Below are 22759 nucleotides of genomic sequence, written 5' to 3'. Positions count from 1 at the left end.
TAGACGGACCGGCGTCGTCCAAACCCCAACATGGTGGCGGCAGCCTACTGCGCGGACAAGCGAAAGGGCAACGCCGAACACTTTGAGCAGGTCTTGGAGAAGCCGTGCACCAATCACGGCTAGCCATCAACCACATGCTCAAGGACTGCGAGCTTCTAAAGCGCATGCTAGGTCAGCCAAGCAAGCGCAAGGACGGGGACCGCGATAAGGAAGCCCCTAAAGATCACGGAGCGCCGCCCAAGGATGGTAGCAGCTTCCCCAACGTGGACGGCTACCTCATGATCTTTGGAGGTCCTGAGGACGACTATAGCAAGCGTCAACACAAGTCTGACTCCGGGAAGTTTGCACCACCGGGAATGCCATCCCCAAGTTCCTCCATTAGTCGAGCACACCGATCACCTTCAACCGGGGTGACCATGTTCCAAGCGTCCCACGACCTGGGAGCTACCCGCTTGTTATCAACCCCATCGTCGGCAACAAGCGCCTGACCAAGGTGCTGATGAACGGGGATAGTAGCCTCAATAACTTGTATGGTGGGACCCTTGATGCCATGCGCATCTCGCGGTCCAAGCTCCGCACCTTCATTTTCCCCTTACTTGGTATCGTCCCGGGCACGAGGGTGCACCCCCTAGGGAACATAGACTTGCCAGTCACGTTCAATTACCGCAGCAACTTCCGCACCAAGACCATGATCTTCGAGGTGGTGGACTTTGAGGGATCAAACCACGCCATCCTCAGGCGTCCGTGCTACGCCAAATTCATGGTGGTCCCCAACTACACCTACCTCAAACTGAAGATGCCAGGGCCGAACGGCGTCATTACGGTGAGCGGCTCCTACGAGCAGGCATACGCCTGCGGTCATGAGCACTTCGAGCTTGCCACCTCCATCGCCAACTCTGCCAAGCTCCAAAAGCTTCATCGGACGGTGGAGGAGGGCGCTCCTGACTGCAATGAGCTGTCCCCGTCCAGCGCCTTCTGCCCGACCAAGGACCCCAAGGCGATCGGAGTCGACCCCAACGACCCGACCAAGACCGTGAAGATATGGACCTAACTTTCGGTCAAATAGGAAAGCGTGCTCGTTGACTTCGTACGCGCCAATCGTGATGCATTTGCATGGAAGCCTTCCGACATGCCAGGCATCCCTAGGGAGGTCGCCGAGCACGAGCTTCGCATCAAACCGGGTTACAAGCCCGTGCAACAATGCCTATGCCGTTTCGATGACGATATGCGTAGGGCCACAGGCGAGGAGATCACCAAGCTCATGGTAGCCGGCTTCATCATGGAAGTGTATCACTCCGACTGGCTTGCCAATCCTGTCCTTGTAAAGAAGAAGAATGGGAAATCGAGAATGTGTGTTGATTACACTAGCCTTAACAAGGCGTGTCCTAAGGATCCTTTTCCTATGCCACGCATAGACTAGATAGTCGACTCCATGTCAGGATGCGAGATCCTCACTTTTTTGGATGCCTACTCGGGCTATCACCAGGTCGTGAGGAAAGAGTCCGACCAGCTTGCACCTCTTTCATCACCCCGTTCGGCACATACTGCTACATCACTATGCTGTTCGGTTTGAAAAATGCTGGTGCCACCTACTAGCGTTGCATGCAGAAGTGTTTTGCCAATCAGATTAACCCACTTCGGCAACCCGACCAGTGTGGCCACCGAAACCCACAATCACCGTCTATGTAGACAACATAGTGGTGAAAGCGCCTCACGTGGGAAACCTTATTGCCACACTAGACGCCACGTTTGCTAACCTCCAAAGGTTTAGCATCAAATTGAATCCCGAAAAATGCACCTTTGAGGTTCTGAAGGGGAAGCTACTCGGATACATAGTGTCCAAGCGTAGCATCGAGGCCAACCCTGAAAAATCACGGCCATTGCACAAATGGACCCCATACGCAACGTGAAAGGTGTGCAAAGGCTCACCGACTGTTTGGCCACCCTCAGTCGGTTCATCTCCCGACTGGGCAATCAGGGAATGCCCCTCTACAAACTCCTCAAGAAGTCAAACATGTTCATCTGGACGGAAGAGCCCAGCAAGCCTTGGATAGCCTTAAAGCGTTGGTGACCTTGGCCCTAGCTCTTGTTGCTCCTTAGCGATGTGAACCGCTCCTACTCTACCTCACGGCAACCACCCACGTGATCAGCGCCGCTCATGTGGTCGAAAGGGAGGAGCCAGGACATGCGCTGAAGGTCCAACGATCAGTGTACTTTGTCAGTGAGGTACTCACCGAGACTAAGGCTTGCTACTCGCATGTGCAAAAGCTCTTGTACGCCATGCTCATGGTGACCTAGAAGCTGCAAGACTATTTCACCAACCATGAGGTCACCGTTGTCACCTCATTCCCACTGGGGGAGGTCGTCCACATCCACGATGCTACAGGATAGATCTCCAAATGGGCGCTCGAGCTCATGGGCTATGAAATCAAGTACGTCCCCCGCACTGCCATCAAGTCGTAGGCCTTGGCCAACTTCATGGCCTACTGGACGGTGGTCCAAACCCTGACTCCGGACATCACCCACAAAAACTGAACCCTGTACTTCGACGGCTCTGTCATGGGACCCGACATGGGGGCTGACGTAGTGCTGATCTTAGCCGACGGGAACAGGCTCCGCTACGTGATCTGCCTGGACTTCCTAGCCTCGAACAACATCGCCGAATATGAGGGCCTTGTCAATGGCCTTTGCATTGCCATTGAGCTCGAAGCCACCCAACTCTACGCCTATGGTGACTCCAAGCTGATGGTAGACCAGGTCATGAAGGAGTCCAACTGTGAAAGCTCCCACATGGACGCATACTGCCAGGAGGTGCGTAAGTTGGAGGACAATTTCCAAGGAATCGAGCTACATCATGTCCCTCGGAGGGACAACAACGACGCCGATGCGCTCGCCAAGATGGCGTCCCAGCGGGATCCCACTCCTAACGGGGTCTTCATCAATCACCTCCACGCATTCTTGATCCGCATCAAGCCAGATCCACCTCAGGGGCCGACCGATCCGGTACCCGGGGGCCCCACTCTGGTGCCTCCTGACCAAGGGCTCAGGGGTCCCAATTGCCTCGCAATGGAGGCCGCAACCTTAGCGACCACTACACCGTCAACCGACTCTGGCTGGAGGATGCCCCTGCTAGCCTACCTCCTTGACGAGATCCTCCCGACCGACCGAACTAAGGCATGAAGGATTGCCTGACGCGTCAAGACGTACATCGCCGTCAACGGTGAGGTTTACAAGCGTAGCCCATCAGCGGTGGGAATGCTGATGAAAATGCATCCCGGCCCATCAAGGTAAGGAACTCCTCCTTGAGATCCATGCTGGCATCTGTGGACACCATGCGGCTCCGCGGTCACTGGTCGCCAAGGCCTTCCGCTAAGGTTTCTACTGGCCGACAGCACTACGCGAAGCAGAGGAGGTCGTTCGCACGTGCAAGGGGTGTCAGTTCTATGCTCGGCAGAACCACTTGCCAGCGTAGGCGCTTCAGACCATCCCCCTCACTTGGCCGTTCACGGTCGATATGGTTGGGCCTCTCAGGAAGGCCCCTGGAGGTTTCACTCACCTGCTTGTCATGGTGGACAAGTTCACCAATTGGATTTAGGCAAAACCTGTGACGCTCAGGTAAATAGTATGGTCACACCCTAGATCTTTAGTGTGTGGTTATGTACAAAATGTAGCAAAAGTGTGTTTATAAATGTTAATGATAAGGAAAAGTGATTGTTTATATAATTATATTTAAATCAGGGTCCTTTTGTGCTAAATGGGTGAGCATGGAGGGTAGATTTCAAAAGTATGAGGGTTGTTTTGCTAAAGTTCAAAATTTGTGTTTAAATCGCAAAAGTAGGTGAAACTACCTTTTGGATATATGTGTAGTGTAGTTTTATCTATAGGATTTACATAAGGTTTGAAAGTTTAGCTAAGTTTTATTTTAATTTCAAAATTGTTGCTCTTCTGTGGATGAGTCTTTAAGCAAAGTTGTGCATTTTGAAAAACTACACACTTTTGCTTTTGGGCCCATCTCCATTTGAGCACTAGTTGGAAAGTTATCTATACTTTACAGTGAGGCCCCTGTGTTTTCTGCTTTTTACAACCAGGTCCCCTTCGTCTTCCCCAATCCCGGGCTTCTCTCTGTTTCCTCCTCTGCTGCACGCCGCCGCCCCCGCCCGGTCCTGAGTGCCGCCCTGCAGCTCTGCGCCCTCTGCACCTTGCTCCACGCGTCGCTCTGCCCCTCCTTCCACCGCCCGCGTTGCCCGCGCTGGTCGCCCCTCGTTCCTCCACGTCGGGCAGATGCCCCAAGCGGCCGCCACGCCGCCCCATCAGGCACGCCGGCGCTGCCTGCCGCTCTGCGCCTGGCCGCATGCTCTCCCTCCTCTTTACCCTCTCTTCTACAAACCGGACGCTGCTACAAACCGATCCAACCCCCTCTCTCTCCAGCTTCTTGACCCTTTCTTCCTCCTCGCGACACCGAGCCGCTGCCGCCGATTCCTCACTGGAATCCTCCTCAACCGCACCATCCCGACTAAATCCCCTTAGCCTTCTGCTTCCTCACCCCCTCCCCTAGCCCCCCAGCTTGATCCGGCCCAACTTCCAGCACCCCCTCGCCGGAATCACCCCCACTCCGAGCCGCCCCTCACCGGAGCTGCCCGAGCTTCACCACGCCGTCGAAAGCACCCCTCCGCTACCTCCTCGACCGATCCAAGTATGGAGATCGCTTCCCCCTTGCCTACTGGTGCTCCTGCGTGTGTTAGATTCTCACGTTCACCGGCCTTTCGCTGGGAACGGCGATGCGCCGCCACGGCCGCCGCCCCTCTTCGCCGCCGGCAGGGCTCCACCTCTGCCCGTAGAGCCCCACTTCGCCCAACCTTTTCCCCACACCCTGCTGGTCGTGCCAGACCGGTCCCTCCCCACCGGCGACCTCGCCGCCGGTGGGAACGTGTCGGAGCCAATGGCCGGTCGCCGTCGGGCCTGGCAAGGACCTTTGTGTGAAGGTTTTTGATTTCTCAGGGACCCGAGCGCAAAAGACCAAGAACCCCCCCCCCCTTGTGGTTCTATTATTTCATGTGTGTGTTGCTGCTTTGAAAAATTCATAGAAAACCACAGAAAAATCCAAAAATTGCAAAACTAATTTTGTTGGAAACTAGATTTCAAACCCTACAACTTTTGTTAATGAAGTTTGGTATGAAATTAAATATTTTTGCATCTATTTTAAATCTAAGGTTAAAGAATATTTTGTACATAACTTCTACAGTCTAGCTTTGTTTCTTATAATTTTTAGCATGTAACTTCTATAAGCTATGTGTAACCTTATGTTAAAATTTCAAACCTAGCACTGTTTGGTAGCTTAACTTCTTTTGAATTTAGACAATTCAAATTGGAAATGTTTTAAGTTAGCTAAGCATGTTCTTTAAACCTAATTAGTTAAGATCTTTTTGTCATACTCTAATGTATTGATGAATAGTGTATAATTAAATTCCCAAAATTTTATGATCCTATTTATTTAAATTTTGAATTTTAAACTTGGAATTTAAATTTAAATGCAAATGTTCTAGTTCCTGTTTGCAATAATTTCAGTACTAAATCAGGACTCATTTATGAATAGTAATTCAATCCTAAACCCCTTTTATTTCATAAACTCATGTGTGTTGACTCTGATGGATTGCAATCTTGTTGTGATGTAAGATCTTAAATTTAAATCTTATTTTACTTAAATTGTTGCATATCATATAGAATCAACGACGCTCGACGACGGAGATTACGAGTTGGTCTTAGGGCAAGGCCAAGAGTTCTCCAAGGACCCAACACAAGTCGTCGAGGAACTAACTGAAGCCCCGAACCAAAGTTCGGAAGTCTCTGACACTTCTGCCCCCACCCTCACTCAAGAAGGCAAGCCCCAATGCATGTCTCAGTATTTTAATTTATTACCATTTCACTTATACAATATATATTTTGCATTACGTCTAGGAGTTGGAGTGAAACCCTAGTTGCATGAGATCTTAGGAATCCAATGTATTGTACCCGAGTCCTTATCGTTTAGATGCTCTGCTAAATAGGACCGATAAAAGTCGGGTGATTTCCTGTCACTCGCGCGATATAGGAGTTGCGTGTTTACAATTCCGCAACCATTATAAGGATGATGGACAGGGTCATGTGCTATATCATGACATGAAGATTACCCTATCTGTTTTGTTAAAAAGTGGTTAAGGTCAAAATGTGTGGTAGTGGTGGCTAAGCGTTTGAAAGTACTAGCCACATGCCGCGAAATATGGTAAGCGGTAAGCCTAGTACCCGAATGGCCCGGCAAATGGACATGTCTCCACCACTCGACTTTTATTTTATGTTTACACGCACCGACATGTGGGAGTACGTTCTGCATGGCAGACAGGAATACGGGTTTTGTAGTCGCGCTACAGACGTATGTCCTGCACAATTGGTGTGCGTACGGTCCTGCAGTCACTTGTGGTGGCCCTGATCCATAACCCGGAATATGAGGGAAACGGTTGCTTCGGAACGATCTTTGGATGTTCCAAGCGTGTGAGTTAGGTTTACCTTGCAAGGTTAAATTCGATTCAGAATCGTCCGCTTCTCACGAAGATTGAGACTGCTTATCCCTTTTACCACATCGAGTAACAAATGTAATTATTGATGGATTAATCTTGATGGATGATAATATCTATCTTGCTTGTTTAGTATAGGTGCTTACCTAGACGACTAATCAAGCTAGAATCTGAAAGCTAAAACTTGAAAGTAGGTTATACTCTTAGTTGCTTTTCAGCTAAAAATAACCCAGAACCTTTGCAATGCCTTCATAAGTCTAGTTACGGGCTAAAGTATACCCAAACTCGGGTAAGCCTTGCTGAGTATTAGAATGCTCAGCCTTGCTAGTATCTGTTTCAGGTATAACTTTCGAGAACTCCATGGACAACCCTGCATGGCCAACTTCTGTACCTTTTGGCTAGTCCGTGGAGTGGGACCCATCCCCAGCTGGCAATGACCCTCCTGAGTGACACCAGGCCTTGGGCTGAGCATGGTGTCCACTGTCGCGACGTGTGTAGTCACGTAATCTTTTCTTTCCGCTGTGAGTTTGAACAAGCTGTTCTGCTTGTTAGTTTAAACACGGTTTGTATAAGTTTACATGAGTTTGAACCTGGTTTGTAATAATGTTCGAATATCTATAAATTAAAAGTTGATGAGCTGTTCTGTGATTGTAAACTCGCCTTCGAGCGAGGTAAGCCTGCTTCGATCCTGTTGAACCGTGGTTGTATCGGTCGGAGACCCGATAGACCAATGGATTGTTCCGTTTGAAGTGCGTTGAGTTAATGACACCTGCATAGTGATCATTAGCGCACTTAAGCCGTAATAATTCAGGCAGTTCTGGCACAAAACCCATCACCAAAACCAACTCCCATGAGGCCGTCAAGTTCTTCCTGGACATCGTCTACTGATTTGGTGTGCCAAACACCATCATCACAGACAACGGGACCAACTTTACAAGCAAGAAGTTCTTGGAGTTTGCCGACGGATATGGGATCAGGATCGATTGGGCCTCGGTCGGACACCCTCGCACCAATGGGCAGGTGGAGAGGGCGAATGGCATGGTCCTCCAAGGACTCAAGCCTCGTATCTTCGACCAGCTCAACAAGTTTGTTGGTGGGTCCAGGAGCTCCTAGCTATCCTCTGGAGCCTAAGGACAACTCCCAATCGGTCCATGGGGTTCACCCCATTCTTCCTAACATATGGGGCAGAAGCGGTGCTTCCCTCCGACCTAGATTATGGCGCCCCAAGGGTCAAAGCCTTTGACCCTGACCGAGCCGCGGAGGCTCAGCAGGATACGGTCGACTTGTTGGAGGAGGCCTGAGAGATGGCCTTGATCCGCTCTGCTCGCTACCTACAAACTCTTCGCAGGTACCTTGAGAGGAAGATCCGAGGAAGAACCCTCGAAGTCGTTGACAAGCACAAGCTCACTCCGCCCTAGGAAGGACCGTACACGATCATGGAGATGGTTCGACCAGGAACCTACCGATTGAAGGACACTGACAGCAACATCCTCACTAACACTTGGAACATTGAGCAATTACATCATTTCTTCCCCTAAATTCAGTCCTTTCACATGCTCTCCTTTAAACGATGACTCCTACAGTGCCCTGGCCCGAGCACTCTCGGTCGGGGTCGCTCAGCCCCACGGGGGTAACCACCATGTGCACTACTACCCCCTCTTTCCTTTTGCAAATCACGCTCAAAAAGGTAACTTTTTCGCTCGAGTGAAAGGGCGAACCGTTCCCCCTGCGCAAGATAAGTGATTTTTCTTAGGCCACTCGACCTACCGAACCCTCGTCACAACCTATGGTGAACTAGCAACTAAGGCCACTTGGGCCACCCCCTGCTACACACTGCAGCCTATGGTTAACAATCCGGTTCTAATGGAAAAGTGTGAAGGCAGAAATCACCACAGGAAACAAAGGGATACGGGCGGGACCAACTTCCCAAAAAACTATAAAACAAAAATGATTACAAGCACTTGGATCGTTTAGTCGGGGGGCCTTCAAGACCCCTGCACAAACTACTCTAGAAATGAAAGCTAACTACGCTACAAATCTTTCTACTACGGCCCTTCATCCACGTTGGCCGATGATGTGGATAAGAGAAGTCGCACTGCAGGGTCGACCGGAGGATTTCCATGATTGGGAGCCGGCCCGGTCAGGGCAGTGCTCGACTCGGCTTTTGTAGATTGGATGCTTCCTCTACCTAGAGTCGCTTCCCTCTCCACCTGATGGGCCTCCTTCACCCACTCAGCGGTGGTCACCTCCATAATTGCCATCGCGACTGGCACCAGGCGGACCACCCGGCGGCGTATCCTCTCCCGACTGCTTCAAAGTCAAGGGTCGGGTGATGCGATGTTACTAACATCAACAACCCCCAGGCACTATGGAAGACTCCATCGGTGATGAGCCCTGCCACCTCGCCCGGGATCTCTGAGAGGTCGGCGACGAGCGCGCTCGACCATGGGTGAGGCCCGAGCACATCGGTGACCACCGACAATGCTGTGCCTTGAATCTACCCGACCTCCTCTTCAAGGACCCTGCTCCTCTCCAAAGAATCTGCTAACGCCTGCGCGTTTCATGCCATCAGTTCCTTGGCACTGGCCAGCTCGGACTCGGTGGCGCGATGAGCATCTTCCGACCTCTACAGTTTGGTCTTCAGGAGACCAGTCCTCGTTCCTAGCTCTGAACATGAACAAAGCAAGGGTTAGAGGCCACAAATGCGAAAATAGGATCAAGGGGATGCAGGGAAGCAACCACTCACCAGCCACGGCCGCCTCCGTGATTTTGAGCCCCTCTTCCATCTGGGATAGCGTCGCCTCCAACTCTGTGACAAGCTGCCCCCTAGATCGAGCCTGCCCCTCCACAAGGGCTCGGGCCTCTTGCTCCATGCTCAGAGCTGACCAGGCCGTGATGAGTCCCTGCTTGGCAGCGCTTGCGCTCGTGAAGTGCCGACCCCCGGGTGGCCTCTAGTTCATGGGTCAGCTCCTCGACCCGTCTCTGCGCCATGGCCTTCTGCCCCAGTCGGGCGTGCTCCTCCCAAAGAAATTGGGACTTGCTCGACAAAATCCTCTCCAGCTTCTTCAAAGCAAAGAGTCAAAAATGTCAAGACAGATTACCCACCATCAAAAAGGAAAACAAAATGGAGGCCAGGAAGGCGGCCGTTGAGACCTACCGGAGCCAAACTCAGCAGTTCACCGGACATGGTCTACCGAGCGACCCTGACCTTATGGAGGGCTTCCATGAGCCCTGACTCTACAGCAGCAAGCTCACCACAGGCCGACTCCCCGCTCCGCTCCAGAAGACTCTAGAGCTTTTTCTCCCGATGGTCGCGCAGGATGAACCAAGCCTCGCCTGGTTTGTCAGGGTCGGGTCACACCAACTCGGTGAATGACTAGCCTGCAGATCTGGATGGCCTAGAGGCTAGGACCATCGCCTGCTATTGGCTCCCCTCCAGTGCTGCCTCCGATGCCGAGGAATCGCCCTCCTGAACTCCCCCGATTCCGGACCCCCTCGTGCTCGGTGAGCGGCCCGATCTCGGTCTCCACGTCCATGAGCGCCGGAGTGGCCCCCTCCTCCTCCTCCAGCTGGGACCATGCGGGGGAACCGAGTCCTCCTTCATCCGGGGACTTGGGGCCACGAGTTCTTCCTCCCTTCCCACACTCGACATGGGAGGCACCGCCACGGTCACCCCCTATTGTCGGTCAAAACCCACCGGCGAGCAGTGACAGGCAACACGAGGAGCCAAGAGGCTTCCGGGACTGCTGGTGGGTCCCGTTCCCTCGGTCAACGGCCCAGAAGTCCGGCACACGCCGTGGCTTGGTGAAGTGCTAAGCGTGCCACCTGACCTATACCAGATCAGGAAAGTGTAGAAACCGTTCGTTAGCTATTTTCCTGCATACACAGCCATATCAAACATTAGTCCGAGCCTTGATCGGCTCTGACAACGACCCCCAGATCAGCCAAAGAAGCCGATGGAATCATTGTACTAGATCGGACCTTCGGGTACCTTTTAGAATCGGCTGAAAGAAGCCGATTGCCACATTTAATAGATCGGATCTACTAAACATATAAACGCTTTATATGAATCCGATAGGAGGATAAAAGCATGTTCTGTAATTGCCAAGCTAATCTAATCTGCGACGGTAAAAGCTTTCACCGTATGACCTGAACATCCTATGCGTGGTTAAGCCTAACGAACATGAAAGATAACAATACGCTAACCCGAAGAGAGGCCTAAAAACCAACTTAACAAGTCGATTCTCGGAACAATCCCTCGTCAGGTTACCATAAGGCACCAAACATGCAGCCGGAACATTCAACCCATTTGAAGGGCCTAATCATACGGATGTTAAACCAATCCCTTGCAACACAAAGAACTACCATAACAGATTAGATCTACTAAGCGATAACAGAGCAAGGCGCTGCCCTTGCACCCAAGATCACATAGAAGAGCAGCTAAACGATTACGAACAGCAAAGAAAGCACGGATTTATTATTCAAAACCAATGCAGCATCATAATCGTTTAAGATAACTAGTGTTACTCGCCATCAAAAACGCTTCAGTACGAGAAACACAATGATAAACAGATAAAAGCAACGCTGCTCCGACCATACGGAATACAATCGGAGCAGCATGACCATTACCTGGAAAAAGCCCTTGGGGAAGGGGTGGCGATGCACCGAGGGTTTGTTGTGAATGATTGATTGCCTTTATTGAATCTCACGATACATATTTATAGTCCAGAGACTTGATCTTTTCTAACTAACCCTAGCTGATTACAACACAACCTCTAACTTACTATTTTTAAACTATCCTTAGATACACGGCCACCCTGGCCCTTGACACGTTCGCACAGAGGCCGATTTGCAGACCATTATGATGATTTCCTTCAGCCCATGTTGCTCTCGGCCCATCCCTTGGCCCAGTAAAATTATGGCGATAACACATGCCCTCCTGGTTTTGGCAATGATAATTCCGAAACCATTGCCTCCTCGACTTCTCAGACTTGTGCACGCTCATACCGCTTCCATGCCATTAGATGCGGCCCTTTGACTTCCAAGGCCTGTACGCGCGCGCTGCCTTCCAATACTGTCGGACGCGACCTTTCGACTTCTTCCTCGGGAATCGCAATAACGCCACTTCGCCTTCCATCTCTGCCTTTATAAACTGTTATCGGCGGATTTATTTCTATCCATCTTCTTCCCCCGTGCATTAGTCGTATCAGCACACTCTGCATCCCCTGACAATGGCTTCCTTTTCCTCTGTTTCCTTCAATTCCCCTTTGTCTTCTTCCATAATCTCCATCACTTCTCCTGACTCCAACACCTGTAGAGAGGCGATGCCGGAGTTCGATCCAATAGCTTCGTATGAAGCTCTCGCTCCTCTGCATTGGGACGCAGAGGAGTGGGACTACAGCACTTGGTCAGAGGATGATGAGCCCCTGATCGACGATGAAGACCTCCAGATTCTCCTTCATGGGGACCTGGACGAAGACGACGACGAAGATTCCTGGGATGATGATTTCCTCTCTTTCTCAGAAGAAGATGCCAAGGAGACTTCCACCAACGATGACTAAGTAGCAGGAGGGTTCTTGCGTGGCGGATCGTCGACTTCAGAAGACACCGGGAATGCCAGCGACGATACCAGCGATGATGGTGGCGATGGCAACGGCACCGGCGGCAATGATGGCAGTAGCGGCGATGATACCAGCGCGTCCCCCCCGTACAAACACCGCAAGATCTTAGGGACTTACTGGTGGTAGTTCATAGGGTCTTCCACTGTCGTGCGCATAGCCGGTAGATCGGCTTCCTTTGCCATAATTTCTTGTAAATGAACCCTTCTGTTTCAGCGATCCGGTGTTTAAAAATCCAATCTTCTAAAGTCCGATGGCATCGCATCGGCCTCTTTCCCTGAATTGCCGAATCCAATCTCAAACTTTTCTTTATCCCAAGAACTCGAGTACCCTTCAAATGATCTCATTAATAACAAGAGTACTCCACAGTTAACTTCTTTGCTTATTGTTAAATCTCGATCCCCAATCCGGTCAAAAAATATGAGTACCCAGAAAACCCCGTAAAGAAGTCGAACCTATTCTTTTAAGATCAAGAGACACCTGCAACCATCCTCTCTGCTTTTATCGAGACCCAGAATTTGCAAGGCCCGATTATTGCTCCTAAAGTTGATGGTTTAACATCGGCTGTTCAACCTTCAGCTCTGTGCACAGACCGGCGCTGCTTTTTCTTTACAAATCTGGCTTGCATATCTCATTCCACCTTACAGCCTGATGCATTGCACCGGCTTCCAAAGTACCTGATAGATGCTGGCCTGTAGCCTGGTATACCACGAGGTACCCGATCAGACCAACTTGAAATGTCACAAAGTACTCAACTATATCCACTTGTAGCCCGATGTATCACATCGGCTTCCCTCATAAATACCCTGATTGGGTTAATCCACAGCCTGATGCCTTGCATCGGCTTCATTACTCATCTTCCCACATGCTCGGGAAATATTTCTTGATATGCTGACCGTTGACAGCCACCGGAAATTTCACCCCATCCAATTCCTCAAGCATGTATGCATTTCCTGGCAGAGCTTGATCAACTCTATAAGGCCCGTGACAATTCGAAGACCATTTACCATATGTTGCGTCCTTAGTCCCTAATGGTAACACCGCTTCCCACACTAAATCCCCAACCTGGAATTCCTTTGGTTTGACCTTCTTATTATACGCGCGGGCTAGCTTGGCCTTATTTTCCTTGATCTTTTCCCGCGACCAAAGCTTGAGTTCTATAATGTCTTCCATATTGTCGCTCATTAGTGCTGCATATTCCTCAGTAGTCAACTCATTCTGAAACTCTATCCGTCTTGAACCGGCCGTAACTTCCCATGGCAATACGGCCTCCTGCCCATATACTAAATGATATGGTGAAGTTCTTGTTGCCCCATGGCATGAAACATGATAAGCCCATAACGCTTCTGATAATACTTCATGCCAACACCGTGGGTATTCATCAATCTTTCTTTTGATCAGCTTGATCAGGCTCTGGTTAGATGCTTCGGCTTGTCAGTTTGCTTGAGAGTAGTATGGAGATGACCTAATTAATTTGATTCCCATGTCGGCAGCGAATCTTTTGAATTCATCAGATATAAATACCGACCCTCCATCTGTTGTAATGGTCTGAGGAATCCCAAACCTATGAATGGCGTGTTCCTTGATGAAATTGATGATGTCCCTCGATGTTACTGCCTTCATAGGAACAGCCTTTACCCATTTGGTAAAATAATCTGTGATGGCCAAAATAAACTGATGGCCTTTACTTGATGGAGGCTTAATCTTGCCAATCATGTTCATACCCCAGCCCCTGAACGGCCAAGGTTTGATGATAGGATTCATTACTGATGCTGGTACTATCTGTATTTTTCCAAACCTCTGGCAGGCCTGGCATCCTTTATAATACTTGAAGCAATCTTCCAGCATATTAGGCTAATAATATCCCGAGCATGTGATCAACCATTTCATCTTGTGAGCTGATTGATGAGTACCACACGTCCCTTCATGGACTTCATGTAAAAGCCGATTGGACTCGATCGGCCCCAAGCACTAAAGTAGTAGCCCTTCCAGAGTCCTGTAGAACAAGTCGTCCCCTATCAGGACGTGCTTCATGGCTCTGTAATGTATCTTCTTGGGTGCCCCTCAAGCCGGATTCTTCAAATAATTGAAGATATCGGCTCCCCAATCCCCCTGATCCAGCAGGTTTATTGGAAGATCAGCTCCATCCGCCGTGTCCTTGTAACCTGAAGCCACCTGGGCAAGATCATTGGCCTCAAAATTTTGTGCCCTTGGTATCCAGTAGGAATTTATATATCTGAACTGGGCCATTAGCTCCTGGCATTGTTTCCACAAAGGAAACAACAACTCGCTCTCGCATCGATATGTCTCCGTAAGCTGAGAGATAACCAGCTTTGAATCTCCAAAAACTTCTACTGCTTCTGCTCCAGCTTCAAGAAGTAACTCCATACCTTTGTGCACCGCTTCATACTCGGCTAGATTATTGGTACAAGGTGTTGGCAATCTGATTGAAAAGGAATATGTTGCCCCCCGAGGCGAGACGAGCAAGATACCTATGCCAGAACCATCTCCACAGACCGACCCATCAAAAAACATTGCCCATGCACGGATGGAAAGCGCCGCTATCTCTGAGCTAGTCCTTTCCGCAATGAGGTCAGCCAGTGCCTGCCCTTTGACTGCTTTCGCAGGCTGGTACCGGATATCAAATTCTGACAGAGCGAACATCCATTTACCGAGTCTGCCTTTCAACACCGGGGCCAACAACATATGCTTGATAACATCTGATTTGCAGATGACAATTGTCTCGGCAGAAAGCAGGATGTGGCGGAGCTTCGTACAGGTAAAGAATAGACAAAGGCATAGTTTCTCAATTTCAGGGTATCTTGTCTCTGCATCTAGCATCCTCCTGCTGAGATAAAAAACAACTCTCTCTTTGCCATCCTGCACTTGTACGATGACCGAAGCAATGGAAGTATCACCCACTGACTGATAAACATAAAATGGCTTACCCTGCTGGGGTGGGACTAACACAGGCGGCTTGGATAAATATTCTTTGATTTCTTCGAACGCCCGTTGTTGCTCTGCCCCCCAGTGGAACTCGTCATTGGCTTTAAGTTTCACCAACTCCATGAATGGGTCGATTCTTCCTGACAGATTGGAAATGAACCTCCTAACAAAATTTATCTTATCAATGAATTGTTGGAGTTCCTTCTTTGTAGTAGGTGGCACCATTGTTTTTACAGCTTCCTGACTTTTTAGGCCGATCTCAATTCCCCGTTCATGAACCAGAAAACCCAGGAAATGACCGGCCGATACACCAAAAGCACACTTCTTAGGATTCATTCTAAGCCCGAACTTCCTAGTTCATTCCAGAATTCGCCGTAGATCTCCTAAATGTCCCTCAGCCGATGCAGATTTCACCACCACGTCATCAATATAAATCTCCACCAGCTTGCCGATCAAATCATGAAACATATAGTTCATGGCTCGTTGATATGTAGCACCAGCGTTTTTGAGCCCAAAAGTCATGACCACGTACTCGAATAATCCCACTGCACCTGGTACTCTGAATGCAGTCTTGTGAATATCTTCTGGAGCCATAAAAATCTGGTTATAACCAGTGTTGCCATCCATAAAACTCAACATCTTATGACCAGCAGCTGCATTAATCAATGTTTCCGCAACTGGCATCGGATACTCATCTTTTGGTGTGGCTCTGTTAAGATCTCTGAAGTCTACACAAACTCTCCATTGGCCGTCCTTCTTCTGTACAGGCACAATACTGGAAATCCATTCAGCATACCTGCATGGCCTGATGAAGCCTGCTGTTATCATCTTCTTGACTTCTTTCTTGACTTCTTCTAGGACTTCGGGCTTCATTTGTCGTGCTCGTTGCTGGAACGGCCAAAATCCTGGCTTAAGAGGGAGTCGATGTTCAACGATACTTCTATCCAACCCGGACATCTCTGTGTAATCCCAGGCAAAACAATCCATATATTCTCTCAGTAATATTATCATCGCTCCTCGCAACTCCGGATTTAACTTCTTGCTGATAAATGTTGGCCGTGGCTTATCCCCAGGACCAATATCTACTTCTTCTAGCTCGTCAGCAGATGTAAACCCGTATCCTAGCTTCCCTTCATCCATCAAGTCGATACTGCAAATAAACAAAGAATACGAAGCAGAAGGATTTGGCCGATCGCAGGGATCGGCCGACTTGTCCTTTGCATTAATATGTATTGTCTTACAATCACATGGCCGGCTGCTCGAGCAGGCCTCTTTGCGATCATTATAACAATATAACATGGATGACAAAAACAACTCGATTCTATTTTTTGGGGGCCGATCGCAGGGATCGGCCTTTCCGGTTACTTTCCAATCTACTCCGTAAGGCCAGTGGATAAGACCAGCCTCACCCTATTTTTTGTAGCTTCCACGCGGTCGCAGCCCTCCAAGCTAATCCCTGAGATCGGTTCCTGGTCCTCTACATCCCAGACACCCATGGCAGCATGTGAAACTTCAACAGAGTCATCCGCGTGCACTACTTCTACTTCATCTCTGTCCCATTGAATCAGACACTAGTGCATTGTGGAAGGGATACAACAATTGGCATGGATCCAATCTCTCCCAAGCAGAATGGTGTATGAGCCCTTGCTGTTGACCACAAAAAATGACGTAGGGACGGTCTTACCTCCTACCGTATGATCCACGCTGAGTACTCCTTGCGCCTCTGAAGTTTGTCCGTTGATATTGGTTTTGATCAAGTCCCCAACAGAATGCCCCAACTTGCGCAACACTGAATACGGCAGTATACTAACCGCTGCTCCTATATCGACTAGCATCCTGCTGACAGGCTGGCCGTTTATATACCCCTTGAGATATAACGCCTTCAGGTGCCTGTAATTCTTTTCTCAGGGCTTCTCGAAAATGACTGGTCGTGGCCCCAAGTCAAGTTGAGCCACTGGCACCTCCTTATGTCTTGGTGCATGAAACTCTGCAGGAAGAACGAACACCATATGTGCATCAGCCGATGTCTTCACATCGGCTTTCAACTTCTTGGGTCGCCATACCTTCTTGGAAGAACTCTCTGCTTTTTGAGGGTTGTGGACCTTTTCCGCCAAATCTGGTCGCGCCTTCCTTAATGTTTCTAAGTATTGGGCCTCGGCTTCCTCCAGGCTGCGCAGCCGCTGTACCCTCCGCTTCTGGGACCGGTTGAGCCCATCAGGACACCAGCGTGGTCGGTGATACTTGTCCTCCTCACCTTCTGAATCTCCCGCTGTATGTGTCGACTTGTTTTGTTCATGCCGGGGTTGCCCTGGTCCCAAACGCTGAAAAACCGAGGCGCTTCTTGTATCTTGCTTCTAAGAATTGCATTCTGGACAATCCTCAAGGGTAGGTAGTCTTTTCATACCGGAATCCCAGCAATATTTGAAGAATGGGCAATGCCAATGGTCTCGCGTATCCTCTCGCTTCCTGAGGCGTTTCCCAGTGCGTCACTCATACTCTTCTTCATCAGTCTCGCGTTGGAGGCGCTGTTGATACTAATACTAGGATTTTCTCAGAAGATGAGAAGAAACCGGCCGTTCATTCCTGACATGCCTGACCTGTTCTTCGGTGATATAGCCTCCTTCTTCCTTTTGGGGCCGATCGAGGGAATCGGCCTCTTGCCTCGTATGCTGACGTGATGCATGCCCTGCCATGTTTATACCGAATGTGAAATCCAGCTGACGACGTGTTGATCGGTCGTACCCTTCCACCATATTTAGGTTTGGGAACAGTTGAGTATCGACCTTCATGGCGTACTGTCCCAAAATTAATCGACCTTGTTCAATGGCCGATTGTATCTGTCGCCGGAGTTCCTTGCAGTCATTGGTACCGTGGGTGAAAGAGTTATGCCACTTGCAGTATGACCTCCCCTGGAGCTCCTGGGCTGTTGGGATCTTGAAACCTTCAGGGAATTTCAACTGCTTTTCCTTCAAGATTAAGTCGAATATCTGTTCGACTTTACTTACATCAAAATCAAAACCTTTCAGAGGGCCCTGTTGTTTTACCCACTTGCAAGGCACAGGCTTTGCCCCCCGTGCCTATTCCACAGCTGCGATCTCTTGGTCATCCTCAGAGTCCTCGGAGTCTTCAGCGTCAACCATTACTACTTGGCATTTGAACTTGTCTTGGTATAATTCTGGGTGACATTGCTCATATATTGTCATTTTTTGCACCAGATGAGCCAAAGAGTTGAACTCCAGCTGGAAAACCAGATCTCTGATCGGTTTTACCAATCCCAAATTCGCTAATTCAACTGCCACCTTATCTGAAATCCGAATAGAGTAGCATCAATTCTTGACTTCCCTGAAATGCTGGATGTATTTCGCCACTATTTCTCCTCGCTTCTGGCGGACCTGTGCCAAATTAGCAATCCCAGCTTCTGCAGCTTCTGAATGATATTGTACATGGAATTGCTCTTCTAGCTGCTTCCAGGTGCGGATAGAATCAGGGCCCAATGATGTGTACCATCCAAAAGCCGGCCCTGTGAGAGACTACGAGAAGAACCTTACTCGCAATGGATCCGACACCGAAATCATCCCCAACTGTGCTAGATATCGGCCTATGTGTTCTATGGAGCTGGATTCTTCTGCTCCGCTGAATTTGGTGAACTCAGGTAGCCGATACTTGGGTGGCAGAGGAATCAAGTCGTAGTCACTCGGATACGGCTTGGTGTAGCCGATAGCTCGCCTTCTTGGGAGAATGCCAAATTGATCCCTCAAAATGGTACTAATTTGATCCACTGTATGAACTCCTGGGGCCGAGTGCGTACCTTCATGACTCGGCCCTGTTGCGTAGGTAGCCAGCCATGCCTGTTTGTCGGCATCGACTGTAGATGTTCCTCCAGTTGTTCTATGCGTGGGTTGCGCCGGGTTACCACCATCTGGTATATACGCGCAAACATATCCATGCGGAACCTCCTTGGGGGGTTCGCTGAAGAACTGGTGATCAGCAGGGTCACCTCCCACCTTGTATATAACATAAGCTGGAGAATTATGTTGCTCTGGGGCTGCGAATGCATACGGCACTGGCGGTCTGGATTGAGAAGGCAACTCCCCTTTATGACTCCCTAAAGCAGGTCCTGTTGGAGAGTACTGGTGTTTCATAATTTCTTGCACCACGCGCACCGCGACGCGCTCGAGGGTGTTCACCAAACTCTCAGAATGCCGATGTAATGAGTGAGCCACCATGTAATTGACCTCCTGACGGAGAGCTCGCGTACGTTCTTCCGTAGGGGTAGACAGATTCACTTCGTCGAGTGCCCCTTCAGATGAAAACCCCTTCCACCTGATGCCGTGGTGACGGGTTCTCTCAAACGAGCCAAGGATATCGGCCTCAAAAGCAGCCTTTATTTCGTCATACCTCTGCTTATGCTCTTCAGATAACTCTTCATAAGTAATCGGGTTCTTGTTCGGCATCTTGACAGTGGAAGTCGATGAAGCCAAAGAAGATGATGCAGCTGATTGTAGTCGACGTAGTCGAAGTAGTCACTGGAGTAGTCGATGTAGTCGACGCAGAAGTCGATGTAATCGGTGAAGTCGATGAAGTAGTTGATGTGGTCCCACTAGGCGTGCTAGAATGTGTTGTCGGTCAAAACCCACCGGCGAGCAGTGGCAGGCAACACGAGGAGCCGGGAGGCTTCCAGGACTGCTGGTGGATCCCGGTCCCTTGGTCAATGGCCCAGAAGTCCGGCACACGCCCTGGCTTGGTGAAGTGGTAGGCGTGCCACCTGACCTATACCAGATCAGGAAAGTGTAGAAACCGTTCGTCAGCTATTTTCCTGCATACACAGCCATATCAAACATTAGTCCGAGTCGTGATCGCCTCTGACAATGACCCCCAGATCAGCCAAAGAAGCCGACGGAATCATTATACTAGATCGGACCTTCGGGTACCTTTCAGAATCGGCTGAAAGAAGCCGATTGCCACATTTAATAGATCGGATCTACTAAACATATAAACGCTTTATATGAATCCGATAGGAGGATAAAAGCATGTTCTGTAATTGCCAAGCTAATCTAATCTGCGACGGTAAAAGCTTTCACCGTATGACCGGAACATCCTACGCATGGTTAAGCCTAATGAACATGAAAGATAACAATACGCTAACCCAAAGAGAGGCCTAAAAACCAACTTAACAAGTCGATTCTCGGAACAATCCCTCGTCAGGTTACCATAAGGCACCAAACATGCAGCCGGAACATTCAACCCGTTTGAAGGGCCTAATCATACGGATGTTAAACCAATCCCTTGCAACACAAAGAACTACCATAACAGATTAGATCTACTAAGGGATAACAGAGCAAGGCGCTGCCCTTGCACCCGAGATCACATACAAGAGCAGCTAAACGATTACAAACAGCAAACAAAGCATGGATTTACTATTCAAAGCCAATGCAGCATCATAATCGTTTAAGATAACTAGTGTTACTCGCCATCAAAAATGCTTCAGTACGAGAAACACAATGATAAACAGATAAAAGCAACGCTGCTCCGACCATTCGGAATACAATCGGAGCAGCATGATGATTACCTGGAAAAAGCCCTTGGGGAAGGGGTGGCGATGCACCGAGGGTTTGTTGTGAATGATTGATTACCTTTATTGAATCTCACGATACATATTTATAGTTTGGAGACTTGATCTTTTCTAACTAACCCTAGCTGATTACAACACAATCTCTAACTTACTATTTTTAAACTATCCTTAGATACACGGCCACCCTGGCCCTTGACACGTTCGCACATAGGCCGACTTGCAGACTATTACGATGATTTCCTTCAGCCCATGTTGCTCTCAGCCCATCCCTTGGCCCAGTCAAATTATGGCGATAAACACCCCCGCACCAGACTGAACGGGGATCACCACCATCACTGAGGGTCTGCTCGTAGAAGCTGATCACCGGCTCCCTCCTTGGGTCGGGGCGAACAACACTGGGTTGGTCTCCATGGCACTTGCTCAAGTCTAGGCTGGAGGCCGGTCGACATCAAGGCACTACGAGAAAAGGCAGAATAAGAGAAGAAAACATTCGAAAACAAAATCAAAACCGTGAAGCGATTCCCTTACCCTGACGCCCGACGGAGCGGGGGAACTCCTAAGCCCCAGATACTTGACAGTGGCTGCAGATCGAGCCGCAGCATGTTAGCCACGGTGGGAACTGGCTGCGCTGTTGCCCGACCAGTCGGTGAAGCGCCGCGGCCAACACCCTCAGTCAGGGAGCTCGGCATGGCCTCCTCGTGACCACTTGTTGGGCCAGCCACGCTCGAGCGCGCCTTCAGGTGAGTGCGTTCCACCGACCGCTTCATGTCTGCCACTGTCGAGCATTGCCCCACTCGGTCCCGCTTTGCCTCCTCCTCCTGCTCCGTGCCCCTATCGACGGTGCACTTTCTCGCCTCAGGGGCACTGAAAGATGCACCGATGGCCTTCGTGGTCGCCAAAGCCGCGGTGACACGGGGTCCAACCACGAACATAGAGTCATCAGTCTCCACCTCCTTAGATTCTTCACCATCGTCAGAGTCGAACAAAGGCTCCGACTCAAGTTCATCTTGAACGGCATCACGATCCTCTCCCATTCGGACCCGATGCGCAATATCCATCCTCCTCACGGCCTTTTCGCCCTTCTCCTTTTTTCTAGCCTAGGAGGCCTCTACCTAGGCGGCTTGTTTGGCCACTCCCGCCACTCCCTTCAGGAGATGGGGGCGGGATCGGGGATGACCGAGTCCCTGGAGAAAAGCTAAGGTCAGGAGCCGGTCGGGCGCCCGAGGACCAGCAGGAAGAAGGAGAGACTTATCAGATCTAGCGGGTGCTACTTGTCAAAGGCCTACGGACCACCGATGGTCTACTGATTCCCCACCTTCAGCACCATATCAAGCCACGACCACACCTCATTGTTGGGCACCACCACCGTAGACACCTGGTTGGGATCCGTGATGCCGGTGTACTCCCACATCTTGGTCGTCCAAACAGCCAAAGGGATGACGCGATGGTAGTATATGATGCCGAAAAGATGCACCCCATCGAGTCTCTCCTTCACGACGCGGTCCCGCAGCACTGTCTTGAGGACCCCCACACGTGCCTTCTCCTGAGTAGGGGGCCCCATGTCCAGCTCTCCTTCTTCACAGGGCGTGCCCCCGTGAACACCGGGAACAGCTTCTCCGATGGGTTCCTGATGTAGAACCATTCGTCGTGCCACCCCCAGTTCGAATCCACAGGGGTGTACGCTGGGTAGTCCCCAACTTGCGAGGCTTCTTCTATAGGCCGAAGCCTCTGACCGGCGCGAGCTTCGGGCCTCCCTTCACCGACAGGCCTTGAGCGTGGAAGAAGACTCGTAATAGATTCACATGTGGATCTATCATGAGGAAGCCCTCACAGAGCGTGACAAAGCCTGCGATGTGCAACACCCCATTCGGGTTGAGGTGTTGTAGCTCCACCTTCCACTTGTTCAGCAGACCAAGTAGGAACGGGTGCGCCGAGTACCTGAGGCCGCGCTCATGGAATGCAAGGAAGCTCACAAACTCATCCTCCTCAGGATGCGGCTCCTCGTGCTCTGCAGGGGGAGCCCTCCAGTGCGCCACCACCTTTGGCGGTAGCAGCCCCTTCATCGCGAAGTCCTT

The 22759-nt window shown here is 50.1% G+C and overlaps 1 protein-coding gene across 1 annotated transcript; it reads left to right on the top strand.

Moving 5' to 3' along the window:
* The first annotated feature begins 2571 nt into the window (after window positions 1-2571).
* Window positions 2572-3180, top strand: LOC112890459. Its single transcript, XM_025957349.1, has one exon. The coding sequence runs from the start codon at window positions 2572-2574 to the stop codon at window positions 3178-3180; it is 609 nt and encodes a 202-aa protein (XP_025813134.1).
* The last annotated feature ends 19579 nt before the right edge of the window (window positions 3181-22759 follow it).

Source organism: Panicum hallii, chromosome 4, assembly GCF_002211085.1.
Source record: "Panicum hallii strain FIL2 chromosome 4, PHallii_v3.1, whole genome shotgun sequence".
In the NCBI taxonomy this organism is placed as follows: Eukaryota; Viridiplantae; Streptophyta; class Magnoliopsida; order Poales; family Poaceae; genus Panicum; species Panicum hallii.
Note: the sequence above shows the minus strand (reverse complement) of the source record. Positions and strands in the feature narration are given on the sequence as shown.

What these genes read in the sequence shown, in the direction of transcription:
- LOC112890459 (XM_025957349.1), top strand. Translation starts at nt 2,572, where the DNA reads ATGGGGGCTGACGTAGTGCTGATCTTAGCCGACGGGAACAGGCTCCGC.